The following is a 19837-nucleotide window of genomic DNA, read 5'->3' as shown; positions in this document are numbered from 1 at the left end:
AATGTATATGCAGTAACATATATTGCTAAGAACCTTTGGTCCCATGGGGCAATTTACTTTGCCAATGCTTGTTCTTGAAGTGACTGGCTTCTCTGTAACTATTTGTAACTATTACAAGGGAAACAAAGTCGGCCAGGGCTCTCATACAGTGGCCTTGTCATGCTATTCTGCTCTTCCAATAAGCATTTCAATTTGTGGGAGAAATCAACAAGTAGTGGGGATTTAATCAGCTTCAGCGAGTAGGACAGAGAAAGTGAGTAGTGGGCGGTGTAATACGTAGGAGGACAAAGTGGCGATCGTGCTACAGCCCCAATGAAAGTTACACTACATGGGCGGGACTACAACCTAGTAGGCGGGCCCAGGCTGACAAGTTCTGTTATAACAGGAAGGCGTTCCATTCTAAGGGGCGGAGCTATGATGTAATGGGCGGGGCTCTGTTGACCTAACCGGTGTTTCCAATGGCTTGACTGATGGTCAGTGGGCCGGGCGTCCTCTACGACGTTCTCCGAGTCTGACAATAGAGTGCACGCCGCCACCTGGGCAGAGCCTCTGCGGGGCCGGTGCATGAGCTGTGGGTGCAGGCGGGAGGATGCTTCCGAGGAGAGCCTCCAGGGGCGGGAGGGGGCCTGGCCGTGCTTGGCCTCCACCGGAGGAGCCCGTAACCAGGCGCCGATGGGTGGCTGATCATGTACAGGACCCGGCCCGCCTGCCCGGCAGGGGCGGCCCTCTGCGCCGGGATCGTTCGCCGCCCGGCAGCAAGGGGGACGGGGGTACCACAAGCAGCGGGAGCAGCAGCCGAGGTCCTCCCGATTCAGAGGAAGAAGAGACGAGGCGGCGCTTTCGCCTGCAGCGGTTAATCGATACAACACTGGGCCTGTCGGGCCGCCGCCTCCGCATCTGCAGCACCATCTTCTTCGGTAAGACAGAGGGGGGACCAGAGAACCTCTTAGGACTTCCATTGCAGGAGAACTCGACTATACTGGAACGCTCCTCTCTCGAGAGCTGAGCCTTCCATCAGGGAGGTCAAATCTTTTAAGTTGTGTGGGATATTAAACCTCCCTACGGGGCAGTAGCACCTCGCAGCCACCAGATTGGCATTTCCCGTCCTGCCCGGGAGTACATTTCAGGGCAGACGTTCTGCACACTGCTACATATGATGCAGTTAACTGCAGACGCCTCTTACCTGACCTAAACAAACTTCCGCCGTACATGACGCTAACACTCCTTCCAGTCATTTAGAGCAATTGCCGCTCCCCCCAACTTAGGCTGTGCGAGGCATGCTTATGTCACCTACACCATCTGCACTCATGTAAGTACTTTCTCTCACCCACCTTCTGCCACACTGGACTCGGAAATTCCGCTCCAAAAATGCAGGATTTTAATAATCTTCCATTTCCAGCCAGACACGATCATTTCAGTGTCTCACTACTCCACAATTCCGGCCATGATGGACCCAGACACACCATCTAACCATGCAGTATTATGGCACCTTCGCCCAACTATGCATAGGTCCAGTATCCCATCCAAGCCAGATACCGACATCTATGCACACACCACCACTTCCAACCATTCAGAACATTCCCATTCATGTCCAGCCATCCAGGGTAGATGTACTGTTTAACATTGTAGGACATGCACTGCTTCACACATGCAGTATACTTTTACTCACCCTGTACAGAAGTGTGGGGTAAACACACAATTTTGCTAGGTACTGTTTTGATAAGTAGTGTTTGTTGAAAATGTGTTCCTTCTTGTTACATCCTGATAATTTTAAGATTGTGGTGAAGGGGGGAATGTGGAATCAATCAGCCCATGTTGTATATCACAATGTTGCAAGTTGGCGAAGAGTTCTGTGATCACATAGAGGAACATGTTGGAAAGCAGATTTACTTTATAAGGTCATGGAACTTCAAGGTGACTTGCTATATAATTTTAATATACAGTAGGTGGTGTTTCATTCCTTATAATACCAAGTGATACCACCCCCTTCCCAAAAAATACTAAGGGGGTTATTACAACTTTGGAGGAGGTGTTAATCCGTCCCAAAAGTGACGGTAAAGTGACGGATATACCACCAGCCGTATTACGAGTTCCATAGGATATAATGGACTCGTAATACGGCTGGTGGTATATCCGTCACTTTACCGTCACTTTTGGGACGGATTAACACCTCCTCCAAAGTTGTAATAACCCCCTAAATCTTTTCTGTCCTCCTCTTACATGTTTATTGTAGATCAGAAGAATGAAAGCAGAATATGTACTGCAAAATTAAATACACCAAAAAGCAGTTGATAATTTTTGCAAAAAGATACTCAAATCAGTTTAATGTAAGTCAGGTTAAAAACTGCAGTTGTCTCAGATTGCGTAGAAACATGCAGAGATTTTATCTTTCACAAAGTGACGTACTGTCTGGAACAAAATAAAGATGCAGCATAACCATCTCTTTTCTGCTGATCAATTTTTCTATTTAGTGAAACATATGAGAAGAAGGGAAAACTCTGTTCCCGTTTCCCTTGATTAAACTGTAGCTGTAATTTTGTTATGAGACATGCCTTTGATCCTGGCTGCTTACTCTGGCAGCAGGCACTGAGATCTCGCAAATTAACTATAATAAGTTATTACAGTTGATATGTGTTGGAGCCCCCTTTCAGAAGGCCATTGGGTAGGCAGGAGCTGCTGGGTCAACCCTAGGGTTTGATGCATTTTACTCCTGATGTCCTGGGACCCGATTTACTATGGGTCCTGGGCAACTGGTCAAGTACCCTTTCAGCACTTACCTCTCAGTAGTAGTCTGGGTTGCGCAGTCTAAGACTTCATGGCGGGAGGTCGATGTAGTGGGGGTGAACACAGAACCGCAATTCTAAATATGTTCAAAATCAGCAGCAAATGATTGCCCAGTCAGATACTTGCTTTAATGAAAATGAGTATTTATATATGAGCAGAATTAAATTATGATATACAGAAACAATACACAGTCTTGTGAGTTCAGATCTAGTGTTCGAAAGGCAGGCTCCTGAATCCTACTTCCCTCTCATTAATGGTAGTGTTTATTCCACCTTCACTATAAGCGACATGTTAAACCCCACTAGTAGTCTGAGTCTCAGTAGTCCTACTCTACTTTTCAAAAGTGTTTTAGTGCACAGAGGGCCAAGCAGCAGACCAAGGTCCTCTGGACCTTCAGATCTTGCTATCAGTCGTACCCTCTTCTGCAGGGTTTGTGCTACTGGAGTCCCAGGGATCGCACACTGTTGAACGTCATGGAGGGTGCAGTGGCTGCAGGTGGTGAGTAGCACTCGCAGCTCTGCAGGGGCAGCAGCTGGGCCTCCATGGCTCTTCCTCTGGTGAGACAGTAAGTTCCCCTCCCTGCTTCTCACAGGTGTGGGGGGTTATTGCATGGGTTCTTATCTTAAGTCCAGGGGCTTGGGCATGCACAAATCACCATGGCATCCTCTTCTCTCAATGACAGCAGAACCAGGCAGTGTTCCTTGTTCTTCGTTGTGGCCCCCTCTGGTATATGGGGTCACTGACCTTATTCTGCCCATGGGCTACAGCTTGGTCAGCACCACAGTAACTTCCTTGTCATGACGGCCTCTCTGACACGTGGGGTCGCCAACTACGTTCCGTACATGGGCCACAGCCTGAATTGCACAGCATTCATGCAATCTTCAAGGTAGCCCCCTCTGGCATACAGGTTCTCAACTTCACTCCGTACATGGCTATGGGCCGATTGGTACAGCAGTCATGCAATATTCATGGTGGCCCCGTCTGGTATTTGAGATTGCTGACTTTACTCTTCAAATGGGCGACAACCTGATCGGTGCAACCATCACAACTAACTTCATGGCACCTCCCTCTGGAATACAGGGTCACCCACATGAATCTGCCTGCAGATGACAACCTGATCGTTGCAGCAGCCATCTCCTCACACCTCGCTTTGGGAATCCACTCACCAGCATCCCCCACTGGACCTCGCTTCCTCCAAGCACTCTGTACTTCTTCACAGGGCATACTGGTCTTGACAAGCAGACACTTGTCCTCCAGACTCTGAGGGAGGGGTCTGAGAATTCCCTGGGTGGTGAGACCAGCTGCACCAAGATCCACCCTCTGCAAGGCATCTCTGCCTAGAGACAACTCTCAGTAACAAGTGGCTACCCCTACAAACAAGATGCATATGTGTCACAGACCCTCCTCACCAGCCGACTGGACTACAGCAACTCCCTCTACGTAGGAATTGATTCACACCTCCTACAGAGACTTGAGACTATACAGAAGGCCTCAGCCAGACTCATCTTTGGCCTTCCCCAACAAACCCTCATCACACCCTACCTCAGGCTACTCGACTGGCTCCTCGAACAGAAGAGATGCCAATTCAAGCTGCTGACACACGCTCACAAGGCTATACACAACCAAGGACCCACATACATTAACCACCAACTTGCCCATACTCCACGCATCTACAGAAGCAGACGTCTTCTCTCATTCTGCAGCAAAAACCGGGAACAGCCCCCCATGCACCTTCCGACCATTACCTCACTTCCGGAATTCCGAATGGCTCTCAAGACCAGGATGTTCGAATAAGCCTCTGGGACCTGCAAGCTCCTGGATACCCTATCGGGTGATTAGTCGTACTTTATAAATGCTGATTGATTGAATAACTGCCCCACCTATTGTTTTTCTTCCTTTGACCATGCATATCTCAGAGCACAGTCCAGCAATTGTTAAGACTGCCCCAAACAAGGACTTGAATAGTCCTAATAAGTGCATTTGTTCCTTGGGACCGCCATCTCAACTGACACCGTGAGCCAGAAGCCCCCTTCTTTATCACCATTGGCCTCCTGAATGCAGTGATTTTGATTCGCTAAGACCTCAGCTCGTGAGATAAATACGTTGATGGATCGTCAAATACTAATCCTAAACCACGAGTTAAGCTTATCTTCTTGGTGCCTTTATTTTGTACATTTAAGTCAGAGGCCATTTTATTCCATTGTTGTAATATACTGCCTCATTGTTTCACAGGTTGCTACTCTATTTCTTTAATTTTTGTAGCTATTTTTCCGGTGATTGCTGTCCGTATACTCACAATCACTTTATATTTGTGAACACAAGCTACAAATTGAATTTGTTTTTCTTAGGAGGGTTTTGATCCTTAAGTTAACAAAGGGTGTTCACAATTGGTTATTGATCTCGAACCCTATGTTTGTTAACATTAGATCTTGTATTATTTCCCTGTATCAAAACTGTAACTGCTCATTACTGCATTGTACCTTTGTCGTGGTCGTCCAGTTTTTTTCAATACTTTAATAATCATGAACTGTGCATAGTGCTCACAGTTCAGGTGCTCTGTTTTATTTCTATATTTCTGGGTGGTTTTGAAAGGTGTTGTGCATATACAAAATGTGTCTGGCCATGTATATTTTTACTGTGAATTGTATTGTATCTTGATTCAACCTTGCGTCAATCACATCCTTAGATCTATGTCGTGGTGACTCGTCCACAGCTACTGGGTGAGTCATTGACGCATGGGAGGCCAATTTTCAGTGTTAGTCTAGGTGCCCTGGTTATTTGTGAGGACCCTTAATGTCATATTGACATTACTGTGTTGTCCATACGAGTGAGTGCAAGGATCGAAGAAAAAAGTTGGCATTGCACCTATGGTGTAGGTCTCAGTCTGAGCTTGGAGAGAATATGCGATTGTAGTGTAACAAACTTAATTTTTTAATACCTTCTACTGTAGGAATAAACATTTTAAATACTTAGTCATCAGTTATAATTTCATTATTCTTTTCCTCAGACATTATTGAAGCAGTTGATGAGCTATTAAAGAGGATAATTATTTGAATATAGGCCTGACAAAAAAGCAGTGTTAGGACCAGTGGCAGCTGCTGGTTAGGTAAAGAGGAATCCTGATCCAGTAGTTATATTTTTTTTTTTTTTTTTTTTTTTTTTTAGTGCTACAAAATAACGCTTATGTAAGTCATATCACCTCAAAGTGTGGTGGATTTCAACCATAAATCGGCCTTTTCTGTCTTGTCCGACCCTTTTCCAATTTATCTTTCTACAACACAGTAATTATTTAAGAAAATATTTGAGAGGCACATTTAGGGGGTCAAATTACCTCATGTGTGAGGGTTGCTTGAATCTCAAAATATTACACAATTCAGCTGATTCAATTTCATCACAATTCAATTTTTTTAGTATTATTTAGGAAATTCGCCAACAAAATAGAGAATTTCAAAAGGTAACTTGTGTTAGTCCTGGCATCCTTGTTTTATTCTGCCTTTTGCCTCTGCTTCCTGCATTTTTTACTGTGTGCTGACTTACTTTTTGCTGCTTTTGGTACTCTAGCACTGGTCAGCAGTGGTAAAGTGCCAATAGTAAAAGTGCTCTATGGGTAAACTGTATTTGTAATTGTCTTTTCCATGATTGGCATATTTGATTTGCTAATAAGTCCCTAGTAAAGTGCACTAGAGGTGCCAGGGACCTGTAAATCAAATTCTACTAGTAGACCAGCAGCACTGATTGTGCCACCCACATGAGTACCCCTATAAACATGGCTCGGATCTTCCACTGCAGTGTCTGGATGTGCAGTTTGAAACTGCAAATTCGACCTGGCTAGTGCACCCACTGGCCAGGCCCAAACCATCCCTTTTTATACATTTAAGGCACCCGTAAAGTCAGCCCTATGTAGACCCATGGGCAGGGTGCAGTGTATTCAAAAGGTAGGACATGTACTGGTGTGTTTTACATGTCCTGATAGTGAAATACTGCCAAATTTGTTTTTCACTATTGCAAGGCCTATCTCTCTCGCAGGTTAACATGGGGACTGCCTTTACATATCTTTTAAGTACAGTTCCCCCATTGAGAGCAGATGAGATAAAGAGTTTGGGGACCCTGAACTCACAATTTAAACATACACCTTTTGGTGAAGTTGATTTTTGGATTGTCAGTTAAAAATGCCACTTTTGGAAAGTGGGCATTTTGTTGCTTAACCATTCTGGGCCTCTGCCTGCTTGTGTAATCCACGTCTGGGTCAGATTGATATTTGGGCTGTTGTGAATTCCCTCTAGACAGTGACACAAAGGGGGCTGGGGAGTGTCCTGCATATCCTGATGAGTCTCATGGGCTAGAATGGGAAGGGAGGAGCTGACACCTGCACCTGAAAGGGCTATGCCTGTTCTCACACAATGTAGTCTCCAACCCCCTGGTGTGTGTCTGGGGCAAGGCCTGAGTAAGGCAGGATCTAGTCAACAGAGACATTTCTTTGAAGTTTGCCTACTACAAAGGCAGAAAGGGGTATAAGTAGTGTCCCAAAACCCCAGACTTTTAGAACACTTCTGGATTCAAGAGGAACCTCTGCCAAGGAGAAGAGCTGGATGAGGAGTACTTCCCCTTTGCTGTGTATGCTTTGCTGGGTTGGCCTGCAGTTGCTGCTTCTGCCTTAGAGAGGGCAAAGACTGGACTTTGCTGTGTATCCTGCTTGTGAAGTTTCTCCAAGGGCTTGGACTGAACTTTCCTCTTGTTAAGAAGTCTCAGGGACAGCAAATACTTAACCTACCAGCCTCTGGGTTCACTTGCTGTGGACTCCAACGTGCCAGGCGATGCCTTTTCCAGTTCTGTGGCCCTAGGGGTGAAAGCTGGTGCAAAGTCAAGTGCACTGATACCGGACAACATGGGACGGACGCCACTGCTTGACCCTGCAACGCCACCTGCAACTGAAGCCCTGGTCCTGTCAGAAGTGCGAAGACCCAATTGATATGGCAGGCTGGACGTCGCAGCAGCCGCTGACGCCCTGTGATCTTGTGAGACTGGAGTGTCGTATCACTGACGTTTGTGACACCTGACTGCTGCAGCTCTTGCAGCCCCGAGGTGTGACCACAACCCCGTGAGATAGCCCCATCGCTTCTTGACCTGCCAGACATTGACCCTGCCGGAAATGTAAGAGACCGACACGTTGCCCCGGTGCTGCTTCACCTCTACCGCTCCGCAGAAAGGACTGGACGCCTCACACCAACTCCTTCTTACTTCTGCTCTGCAGCACCGGAACAAACGCCACACTGGATCCAGTGACGCCTCGCTCCCTGATTCCACGAACTGGCATGTTTCCTCTTTTTCACAAGGTACTGTACCTGGGAGTCCGTGCGACTCCATGACTGGCATTGCATTGTTGAAAACGACACTGTCACCGCGCTGTGATAATACCAAATTGAAGCATTTGTGTTTCTAAGTCTATATTCAAGTTTAATCTTTGAAAACTCATAACTTTGCTTGGGTATGTTGGGTTTTTGTTGTTTTGGTCTTGTTTTACCTAGATAAATATTGGCTATTTTTCTAAACTGGTGTTGAATTCTTTTGTGGTGTTTTCACTGTTTTACTGTGTGTATTGGTACAAATACCATTGCACATTGCCTCTGAGATAAGCCTTACTGCTTGTGCCAATTTACCAAGGGGTTGAGCAGGGATTTTCTGAACTGTGTATCTCCCTTACCCTCGCTAGAGTGAGGGTCCCTGTTTGGACAGAGTGCAAACTGACTGCCAACCAGAGACCCCATTTCTAACAACTTGCTAATCTGCAGTTGGAATGCATGGTCAAAAGGTCTTCGTCTTTAGATGAGATAATGTTGTTGGTGAGTCTATCAGCAAAGCAGCTATTCAGAATAACAACTTTTTGGTGTACCTGGTGACCGTTTTATCCTTTCGAAGCAAATTAAGACGTTACCGTGCTTGGTGGAAGGATGAGAGGCTGAGTTGACCATACTGGTATGCAAATTCTTTGACCTGCATGTTACACAAATGGCAGCAAACAAAAGCTTTACTCACTAAGCCAACTTAGTGACCCTTTTAAAACCCACACACAGGTTAGACTATGCCTCCAAATCCAGGAAAATTGCAGTGCTTTGTGTCCGCTGCTTTGCATGGCTTATGATACTCTGTTCACTTTGTGCCTCTGGAAGATGTCTCTCCCACCATCTAAACTAATAAACTGCTTTTCATTTAGGCATGCCACCTTAACTTACTCGATTCCCCTAAACTGTTTATTGAAATCACAGATTTGAAGTACGGTACCTGAATCCCAGGGTTTGCCATCGACTTTTCGTAATGACATTTGTGACATCTGTGCTGCTGATGAATATCGAGCTTACTCTTTGTTCAGAAGAAAATCTTTGTAGAGTAATTGAAAGTAAAATAATTACACAGTCCCATTGGTATGTATAATTTCTATAGTAAGATATGGGTGCAATTATGGAATTCTAATCCAGTTTATTTCTGCTGTGACGTCAAAGCAGTGAAAAACTGAACTTAGTTTTCACAGATTTTTATATCGCAATGGCTGCTTCCTTTGCTTTTTGTGGGTCTCATGAGAACTGAGAGAAGTTATTGAATGGGGGTTTCTGAGCCGCCATCTTGTATAGTTCTTACCCTCTCGAAGGAAGTGGTGGATTTTAGCATCTCTTGTACTTCCTGTGCAGGACAGCAGAAGAATGCAGATTTTTGCTGCGATTTGTGGTGTCTTGGTGAAAATGCTGCCGACAGGCACGGTACTTGCTTACTCGCTCTTATAGAAACCCCAGGTTGTAAATTCAGTAAGGGAGGGGGGGATGCGTGAAAGAGGGATCCTGGGATGGCCAGTTATTCCCTTTCTAAATAGGGGGTGGCGCCCAGGAAAGGTTAAAAGAAAATTGAACAATTTTTTATAGACTTTGGTCTCGCCACACCTTCCTTTTGTAGCAACCTGTGGTGGGCAAACAAAAAAAATAGTATATACGAGTAAAGGGGTGTTTCCCTCCTAGGGTGCTTGACCCAAGAAACATCAGACACAACGTTTTGCTGTCTGTTTCTGTGCTGCCAGTTCGGACTACTCCGTATAAAACAACCTGGTTGTTGATAGATGAATGTTTACACTTTATTGTTATCTCAGTGAACACATTTCACTTTCTGAGCTGTAGGCTGGAGGGTACAACGTGGCTTAATTATTAAACCAGGCAATGTCCATGAGGAATCATAGCAAAAACAGTGCAAAGACCTAACAAATGGTTAAAATTTCCATATCAGGGTAATGTGGGATTCAGAAAGCTGGCAATTTGAAATACCTACAAAAGTGATGCGACCGATGTTTGGTGCACCTTTGTATGTGTTTTTTGATTTGTTTCTGTTTTGTGATGAATAATTTAGTTTATGTAACGTTTCTTGCCGTGTTTGCTGGTTGAGTCTGCTGCTGGTGCTTACCCACTGGAAAGCATTTTGTACTTGTATCTGTAAAGATTTGTTATTGTTTTGGTATGTAATTCCAGAATCAGTGTTGTTCTTGCTCGAGGTATCTGTCGATGTGATGCCTCATAAATATTTTCATTATTGCTAGAGGCTCCAAAATCGGAAAGAGGATCTGGCTTTTAGTTGAAATAAGTACTTGAGTTAGAAAAACGGACCAAAGATAATCTTATTATAGTGACCCTCATATCTATATTCCTTTTGCATCAAAGAAGCACATGACTTATTAAGAAATCTGTAATTATTAAAAAGAAATGCAGCCAGTCACACACATACCGGTAACTGATTCCTGCTACAAACGGGTGAATCAGCTTTTTTTCAAACCAAAAGGTCATGTTCATAACAAGGACAGTCATGTAGTGCCTGGCGCCAAGGTAAAGTTGTGCTTAGGGTACAGTTGTTAGTGGGTTGCCACATTATCAGGTTTACCAACTACAGAAGGCACATATGGAGCTACACATTGCTTTTTTGTCGATATAAGTGGTTGTCTGTGTTGGAGCAACTGGCATAATTACTTAAAATGGCTCCCTGATTAAAAACATTATTATTCTTCTTATTATTATTTTTTATGTTTAGTGCACGCGAGTGTAATACAATTGGGCATAAACAACATGCAACCGTTGCAATGAACTGCATGGAACGAAGCAATCTTCTTTGCAGCATGGTTGTTATGCAAGGACGTTGCTTAATATTAGAATGACCTGTGGCATTGTTTTGTGCAGCATGCAGCTGTTTACAACCGAGGGGGGTGTTAAACAAGCACAAGACCCATATCTACAAAACTCAATATTTAAAACAAAATCTGTGACATTCTACACTTTTACAGAGCGAAGAAACGATAACACTGTTGTATATTTCAAATGCAGTCTCTCAAACTCAATGAATGCGAGTTGGGAGACTGACAGTTGAGACAATAAAGAAGATAAATAAAATGTGATGCTATACGATTGATACTTTGTTCCACCATAAATAGGTCTTCTCAATTTGTCAACATCTTTTCGACCGTTAGTGGTACAGGGATCCTTGTGTCATGGGTACATTCAAAAATTGATGAGCACTTGGAGAGATTTGGAACCCTGTGTAAAGGGATATACTGTCCTCAAAGATGTCAGAACATCTGTGTCATTTGTGATGGCACGTGACACCGTATGAGAGGTCATGAGTACTGCATTTGGGGGCAAATAATGGTTGTATTGTTAATGAATTGCTGATTTTAATAGTTTCCAGAGTGAAAATTCAAACAAAAAACACCTTTCATCTGAAGTGGTTTTAAGGATATGTAAGTACTACATAGAGACTCCTTGCCTATTTATGTAGTGAAATAAGATATATGTATAATATGTAACTAAGTAATGTGGCCATAAGTTGCCATCCAGGGGTTCTGGTGACATTGTGAACAACAAGGCTGAAACCTGAGTAATTTACAAGTTTCGCCAGAACAATGAGGTAGCAATATAGGAACATGTGAAGTCAAACTTTTTATTTTTTTATTAGTACTTGTTTGGTGTGTTTAACTAGACATCTGTTTTGTTTTTCAAACTGGGAAATGCATAGAAATACTTATACCAAAAATTGATGTACATGACTATACTGTTTGATTACCTTTAGTAACAAAAAGAGACCGATATTAAATTGTGCAGTAATGAATGTAGAGTTTTGGAATATATTGTGACTTCATCCCAAAAAATGTATGCATTCTCTTTTAAAATTCTCTTTAGAACAGCTTAACATTTCCTCGCTGAGATCTGACAGTATGGCTAGCTAAATGTAATCAAACCAACAAATGTTAATTAGTAGAATTTGTGGTGAAATGTTGGCTAGAACAGTGTATTTGTATGCTTGGACAGCCTTCAAACTTACAACTACAGAGCTGTGTTTTGCTGCATAGTGTACTGATTTGAAATCTGTAAATATTTGATTCTAATTCGGTCATGTCCCAGCCTTTGACAATAACCTCTTTGTATATCCTCCTTTTCAGCTGCCTTTGCCGGAGTTTTGCATTGGTAAGGTTCTGTTTGCTTACTATTTGTAATGCACTGAATATTTTATGCCCAGTTATTGGTCCAAGCCAAACACTCCTAAAAGAATAAATACAGTTTGGTCCTTTTACTGTGAAACAGTATCGTTTTGTGTACACTCGAACAGGTCTTTCGCTTTTAATAATTTGTTTTTGAAATGTGGCATCCAGAAGAGGAGTCCGTTTGTTTTTTTTGTGTAAGAGAAAGTAAATATCTGGAAGATGTTAATGCAAACTCCTACATAGTAATACGAGAACTGAAGAATTGTGCAAGAACAAATCCTAGAGTGAATAAATATTTGTCTAGGTGTGATATTTTTTTTTTTTTTTTTTTTTTAATTTAAATAAAGGTTAGTCCAAAGTAAATGTATGAATACTGTTGATGGTGTTGTCAGGAAGAGAATCTAATCAATCCCTTACTAAAGATGTGTGTCTTCTAAACGAGGACTCAAACATTATTTTCAGTGAAAAACGTGCTACAGGCTTCATTGGACCAGAATCTTCCCTAATCAACAGTCCATCGTTGTCAGTTCACAAAACCACCACCTGCTTCCCCATCCTAACACAGTTGTAACTTTTTTCTTTCAGGGTAGCTTCCTTAGTAGTTCCTTTATTTATTATTTTTTCAGAGAGGAGCAAATTACAGAAAGCAATTCATCTGAGCCAAAAAAAGAAATACATTTAGTCCACATTCTTGCTGATTGGAACTATACAACTCTAGAAGGCTTCCCCACCCTGGTGCATTGTGCCTTTTAATAAAGTCCGCTCTACCAATTCAAATGCATAATCCTAATCATAGATAGTACATTCCATTCATGATCCGAAAGCTGTATATGAATAAATAATACACGAGGGAGAGGAGAAAGAGCTTACTTTACATAGTAAATTCTACTCCAGTGAAGCACTATACGGTAACAAAGAAATCCTCAACCATAACACTGCTGTCACATGTCATGAGTGGTTGAGTAGCCTCTTTGACCCATTTAAAGCACCACTGTTTGTGTGTTAACTCATAGGGGGAGTATTCCTCACCTGTCTGAGCCGAGTGTAACATTCAGCAATTGCAAAACATCAGGGTTATTGACTCCCTCAATTAATAATTGACAATCAGTAGTCGATTTCTTGATCCAACGGTTAATGCATTAAGAGATAACAGCTCCATTAACAAAACCCCGTACCAGTTGGATCGAAAAAGAGACCGCTTATCCTGTAATAACTCCTATTGTTGAACTATACATTTAGCTCCATCTGACCGAGGCCCTTATCCCCTGGTGCCATTTTGCCACTTTTCTGCAGATCTACATAGTGGGCTGGAGGAAGCAGTAAGCAATCGTTCCAGGACTAGAATGCCTTTGAGGCTGTGCAAATCTACTGAAATGTATGTTTTAAAGATTTTCACCAGCATTCCCATACTGACAGATTTTGGAAATGTACTCCTGGCAAGGGCAGAAGTAGAAGTTCTTCCAGGGTGGGGGAAAAAAGTAGTTGGAAGTAAAGTGAGCTTGAAAATGCTCAATAAATTTTCGCATGAGCAAATCTGCACATGCATATTTGCTCGTGCTAAAATATAGTTCACAAATATTATCTAGGAGTACGATTTCCTGGTCTACTTCTGTAAATTCTTGTGAATTCATGAAATCCATACCACGGGGTGCACATTTGTGACTTTAAGAATTGGGCCGCCAATAAGGTCTGAGGTTAACCAAGACATTTTCTTTTTTATTAAAAATCTGTTTGTATCCATGTTTTGGCTTGCTTTACTGTGAGTGATAGCATTCTGCTCTCCCAAAGGAGCAAATTGGCACACAGATTAGTTTTGTTCAGTGCTGGGAACTATAGTGGCAATGTATGCTTTTTGAGACCAGAAAGTGTTTTTTGCCTTTTGCCAATGTTTGTTACAATGGTGAGGGACTGGCAGCTCCCACACCAATAAAGTGTTACAAAAGCCATGTCCCAATAAGACACACACATTGGTGATCAGTTTTTTGTTTTTGTCAATGTTGGGTCGGTTGACTTTGCCTGTGCTTGTTTATTTTCATGTTTCATATAATCTTGTTGAAAATGGTTACACAGATTTTTTTTCATTGTGAGTAATTTATGGAAATACTAATAACAGTTTACTAAGGGATGCTTCAAAGAATTAATGCCAGAAATGTAACCGTAATTAAGCAAAATGCTTTTATATATATATATATATATATATATATATATATATATATATCTTTTTTTTTTCTTCTAAACATTTTATTTTTAAAGCAAAGAATCCTCAATCTTTCTTACAAGCTTCTGCAAACATTTGCATCTTATCAGAGAGCATTTTGGGAGCATTATCCAAAGCCTCATATTGGTAAACTTTTCGAAGGTGTGCAAGTTTTTCTTTTTTTTTTTCTTTCCGGGAGCCACTGTCAGTAGTGCAGGGTGACCTTACTACGTTTATTTAGAGGGCTCACACTAATAATAAAGGTTTTGCATGAATAAACCATAAATACAACTTTGAACAGCATTAACATATGGAAACAAGTATTACCTTAACTGCAAGCAGTTCCCCTCCCTGTAAATTGGCAGCCAAAGGGTTTGTGCTGCAGGAGGTTGGGCCTACTTGTCCCAAGGACAAAATAAACATGAAAACTTGATGTCCTTGAACCCAAAACAAACATGTCCTGGGCGTCTGGCTGTAGGAATTCCACACCCTTGTATCCACCTTAAACCCTGACTGGCTTCCCCCTGAATTCGGTCGGAATTTATCTAGAAACATCACACTTTTCACTCTGCGTTTGTCTGCAATAACCATATTGCTGTTGCATACGATTTGGATTTTATCTTTATTGAAATTATACCCTGAACATTTCAGCCTCTCTTTCCACTTCAGTCTGCGCCTTTCAGGGCCCAGCTGTTAGCAATGCAATATCATCTAAAGATAATAAAATGTTTGTATCATATCTCTTCACCCTAACTGGTTTAATAGTTGGATTCTATAGCAGTCGAATGCTTAGCAGGTCGATATGTAGGGTGAACAGGAAGGGAGAGTAAGGGCATATACCTGCCTAGTTCCCCTGGTTATCATGATCCTTCCTAATTCTGTACCCATAATCTTAAGCTGGACAGTTGGATTGTGATGCATCCCCCTCTACTTTATTTATGTCTGGCCCGAACCCCTTACATTTGAGCAGTCCCCAGAGATACCCCCAGGAAACCCGATCAAATGCTTGTTCATCACAGAGAATCATATCCAAAGGGTTCTTCGTCGCAACCGCGATGTCCAAGAGTGTGATAGTTCGTCTGATATGTTCTATGGTCCCTCGCCATGGTATGAAATATGAATCTATGTTGACAAGGTGAAACCGTTTTGGCCATGAGCCTCCCCATGCGTGTTGCAAAGACCTTTGAGTACACTTTAGCGTCCACATTGATTAAGGATATTGGACTATATGACCCGTGTTTTGTAGGCGGCATCCCCATCTTTCTAAAGACCACAATATCTGTGCTTTCCCAGGAGTCTGGCAGAGCCCCCTTCTCTTAGAGCCCCAAGGAATGTGTTATGATTCAATATCCATGGAGTCAAGATTTGTATGTCAAGATCCTTATTTATTCAGCATCCACGACTGTGCCAACACTTCATTCCTGCTTCCTGCCACCTTCCTCCCAACTCCATCAGAACCCCACAGTCCTCTCATTCCGTTCTCTGACATCACTAGCTCCAATGATGTCAGAGACCAGCAAAGCCCACAACACATCTCCCTTCTATAGAAATAATAACAAATTTAGCTTGAACATTACATGGAACATTGTAAACTCAACAACATAAGAATAAAAAAGAACATCAACAAAAATTGCAGCTACAGTTCATAAGAATACAACAGGAACAATAAAATGACAAAATCATGAGTATTATATATGCAATCAACATATAATCAAGTATTGCCCAATCATGTGATGACATCCTCAACGTACGAAGTCTTCTAGGTATTTTGGAATTGTTCTATTCCTTACACCTTTATTAAACTTCTCATTGGAATCTAGATTAGACCCACGAAGATTTCCTTCTTTAGGTAATTCATCTGATACTGGTTTATCATTCATACACTTAGCTAGACGCGACATGCTCCATACATCACCTCCTTCGACAACAACAACATTTCTTTTTACTTGTACAATTTTCTTCGGACCCATAAACTTGGAGGTTCCTTTTTTTTGACCAAAAAGGTTTTTTAATGTACACCAAGTCACCTTCATGCCATAACCTTTGATGGACACCATGGGGGTCATTCTGACCCCGGCGGTCTAAGACCGGCGGGGCCAGGGTCGGCGGGAGCACCGCCGACAGGCCGGCGGTGCCCCGCAGGGCATTCTGACCGTGGCGGTTCGGCCGCGGTCAGAAGAGGCAAACCGGTGGTCTCCCATGGGGGATTCTGACACCCCCTACCGCCATCCTGTTCCTGGCGGTTCCCCCGCCAGGAACAGGATGGCGGTAGGGGGTGCCGCGGTAGGGGGTGCCGCGGGGCCCCTGGGGGCCCCTGCCGTGCCCATGCCACTGGCATGGGCACGGCAGGGGCCCCCGTAAGAGGGCCCCACAAAGTATTTCAGTGTCTGCCTAGCAGACACTGAAATACGCGACGGGTGCAACTCAATTCTGAGCCGGCATCCTAGTGGGAAGGTTGATTTGCCCTGGGCTGGCGGGTGGCCTTTTGGCGGCCGCCCGCCAGCCCAGGGCAAATCTCAGAATCACCGCCGCGGTCTTTCGACCGCGGTGCGGTGTTCTGACGGCGGAACCTTGGCGGACGGCAGCCCCCATGTCTCTTATCAAATGCCTCCTTACACTTCGCCTGATTATTAATAACTTTGCGTTGGACAGAACCCTTGTCTGCAGATGACTCCCCAAAACCCTTGTCAGCTAATAACCACATAGGATTGAGTTTAGAACCGGCCAATCTACCCTTCAATAGTCTAAAAGGAGACATACCCGTAACAGCATTAGGGGTATTCCTGTGAGCCCATAATTTCTCCCTGAGAACAGTTTTTAAAGGAACATTATTGTCCATGGCAGTTTGAGCACTGGCCACCACCAATTGGTTCATTTTCTCAACCAACCCATTGGCTTGAGGTGAATATAAAGCCGTGCGAAAGTGGGTGATGGCCAAATTGTTGAGGAAATTCTTCATTTCCAGTGAAGTAAATTGCACTCCATTATCGGTAATTATCACTTTCGTAATGCCCTCGCACGCAAAAACATCAGTTAAAAATTCTATCACCACCTTAGTGGTAATAGCACTTACACAACAAGCAGTGACCCACTTAGACATATAATCAACCAAAACAATTACAAATCTCTCATTGTGAGAGAGATTTTCAAATGGCCCCACAAGATCTAAACCTAGTTTGCACCATGGCTCATCAGGGACACCAATTGGGGATAAAGGAGCAGCTCTTACATTCCTGGATTTATCACTCCTTGCACAGTACACACAATCCTTTACTATTTCTTCAACCTGTCTGTCCAAGCCCGGCCACCAATAACATTCTCTGATCTTGGACTTGGTCAAATTCCTCCCTAAATGTCATGGGCTAAATTAATCAGCTTCTCATGCAATCCAAATGGAGGAATCAATCTATCACCTCTGTATACATCCATCCCCACAATGCTCAATTCATCCCTAACATTCCAAAACTCTTTAATACTGTCTGGACAAGTGTGTAAATCAGGCCAACCTTTCACAACATAATCTAAAATAAGTGCACGAGCAGTGTCATGTTCACATTCCAGTTTCCATTCTTCCTTATCAAAAGCTGGCTCCTTCACCCACAAAACTGGGACCTGAACATTTGTGGCATTGTCTGACAAAGGTAATCTAGAAAGAGAATCAGCAGGAATATTCTCCTTTCCTGGAAAATATTCTACATGAAAATTGTACTCAATTAGACTCTCCACCCAACATTTGATGCGAGGAGTCATATTCTCTATATTGCGACAAGAAAACATTTGTACTAAAGGCCTATGATCGCTCCTAATAACAAATGGTAACCCCCAAAGATAGTATCTAAAATGGTTGACAGCCCAATTACATGCTAAAGCTTAACGCTCTATTACTGAATAACGTGTTTCTGCCTCTCTTAAGGAACGAGAGGCAAAAGCCACCACTCTCTCCTCACCATCAACCAACTGTGAAAGGACTGCACCCAGACCTTTAAGGCTTGCATCTGTGGACAACAAAGTCTTCCTTCGAGTATCAAAATGCCCCAATGTGGGCATCTCAGCAATTCTGGATTTGACAATATCAAAAGCCTCATCACACTCCAAAGACCACAAAAAATCAACCCCCTTCTTTAGCATAGCTCTCAAAGGCTGTACTACACTTGATTTTTTTTTTTTTATAAATTTCGAGTAGTATTCAGCTAAACCAAGAAACGATCGCACTTGATCTCTGTCAGAAGGAATAGGCATAGATATGATGGACTTAGCCAATGTCACCTTAGGCTTGATACCGTCTCCAGAAATGGTGTGCCCCAAGTAAGAGACTGTACCAACTCCAAATTTACACTTTTTTCCTTTTTTAGGGTTAAGCCCTTTTCTTTTAGTCTTCTCAAAACTGCACGGAGAGCAATATCATGTTCCACTTCATCCTTCCCATATATTAGCATATCATCTTGGAAAAATAACACTGAACTTAAACCCTTAAGAACCTCCTTCATTATCCTTTGAAAACATGCAGCAGCCGATGCCAAACCAAATGGCATTCTAATAAACCGGAAAGCCCCCAAAGGCGTGACAAAAGAAGTTAGATGTCTCGAGTCTTCATGAAGTAAAACTTGATGATAGGCTGCCGATAGATCCAATACACTAAATACTTTAGCCTCCGAGAGCATGGTCAGAGTCTCATTAATGTTAGGTAATGGTTGGCGATCAACCCATATGCACTGGTTGAGGCCTCTCAAGTCTACACACATCCTAATTTTTGAACCATTATCCTTGGGACCTAAAACAGGGGCCAACCATTCCGAAGCCTCAATTTCCTCAATAACACCCAAATGTAATAGTCTTTTGAGCTCATCCTGCAACAGAGACAACATCAAATGAGGAACCTTTCTTACCTTATATACTACTGGTTTGGCTGAATCCTTTAGAATGATCCTATGTTTGAACCCAGCTAACAAACCCAATTTGTCACTAAACACATCAGAAAATTCATTTACAATTAAAGTATCATTCCCTAAATTAGATACAGACAGAACTTGTTCCGGAGAGTTTGGGTTGAGAATAATGCCAAGATCTCTCTTATGTCTCCACCTTAGCAAGTTATCACCTCGTTTTGCTACATAAACCTCCCCAACCGTTTCACGACCTTTGAATTTGATTGTCTTTAGAGAATAGCCAAATAAATCAATTCTCTGTCCCCCGTAGCCTATGCGAGCAATGTCTGGAGGAAGAAGATCAATATGATCATTGCCAAAGATTGTTTCCCAATTTTTATCTCCTGTTAATGTGAAAGGAGAACCCGAATCCGCAAGAACCTGAACAATTTTACCATCAATTTCTATATCACATTTTGGCATAATTAA

At 42.8% G+C, this 19837-nt stretch overlaps 1 protein-coding gene across 1 annotated transcript in view; it reads left to right on the top strand.

The window, feature by feature from the left end:
• Positions 1-416: 416 nt before the first annotated feature.
• The window catches only part of DPY19L1 (dpy-19 like C-mannosyltransferase 1), a 377005-nt gene continuing 357584 nt past the window's right edge, over positions 417-19837 (top strand). The window contains exons 1-2 of the mRNA XM_069215489.1: positions 417-917; positions 12245-12269. Of these exons, the coding sequence (XP_069071590.1) occupies positions 590-917; positions 12245-12269 (353 nt within the window). The 5' untranslated portion in view covers positions 417-589. The remainder of the gene's footprint in view (positions 918-12244; positions 12270-19837) is intronic.

Source organism: Pleurodeles waltl, chromosome 2_1 (assembly GCF_031143425.1).
Source record: "Pleurodeles waltl isolate 20211129_DDA chromosome 2_1, aPleWal1.hap1.20221129, whole genome shotgun sequence".
In the NCBI taxonomy this organism is placed as follows: domain Eukaryota; kingdom Metazoa; phylum Chordata; class Amphibia; order Caudata; family Salamandridae; genus Pleurodeles; species Pleurodeles waltl.
Note: the sequence above shows the minus strand (reverse complement) of the source record. Positions and strands in the feature narration are given on the sequence as shown.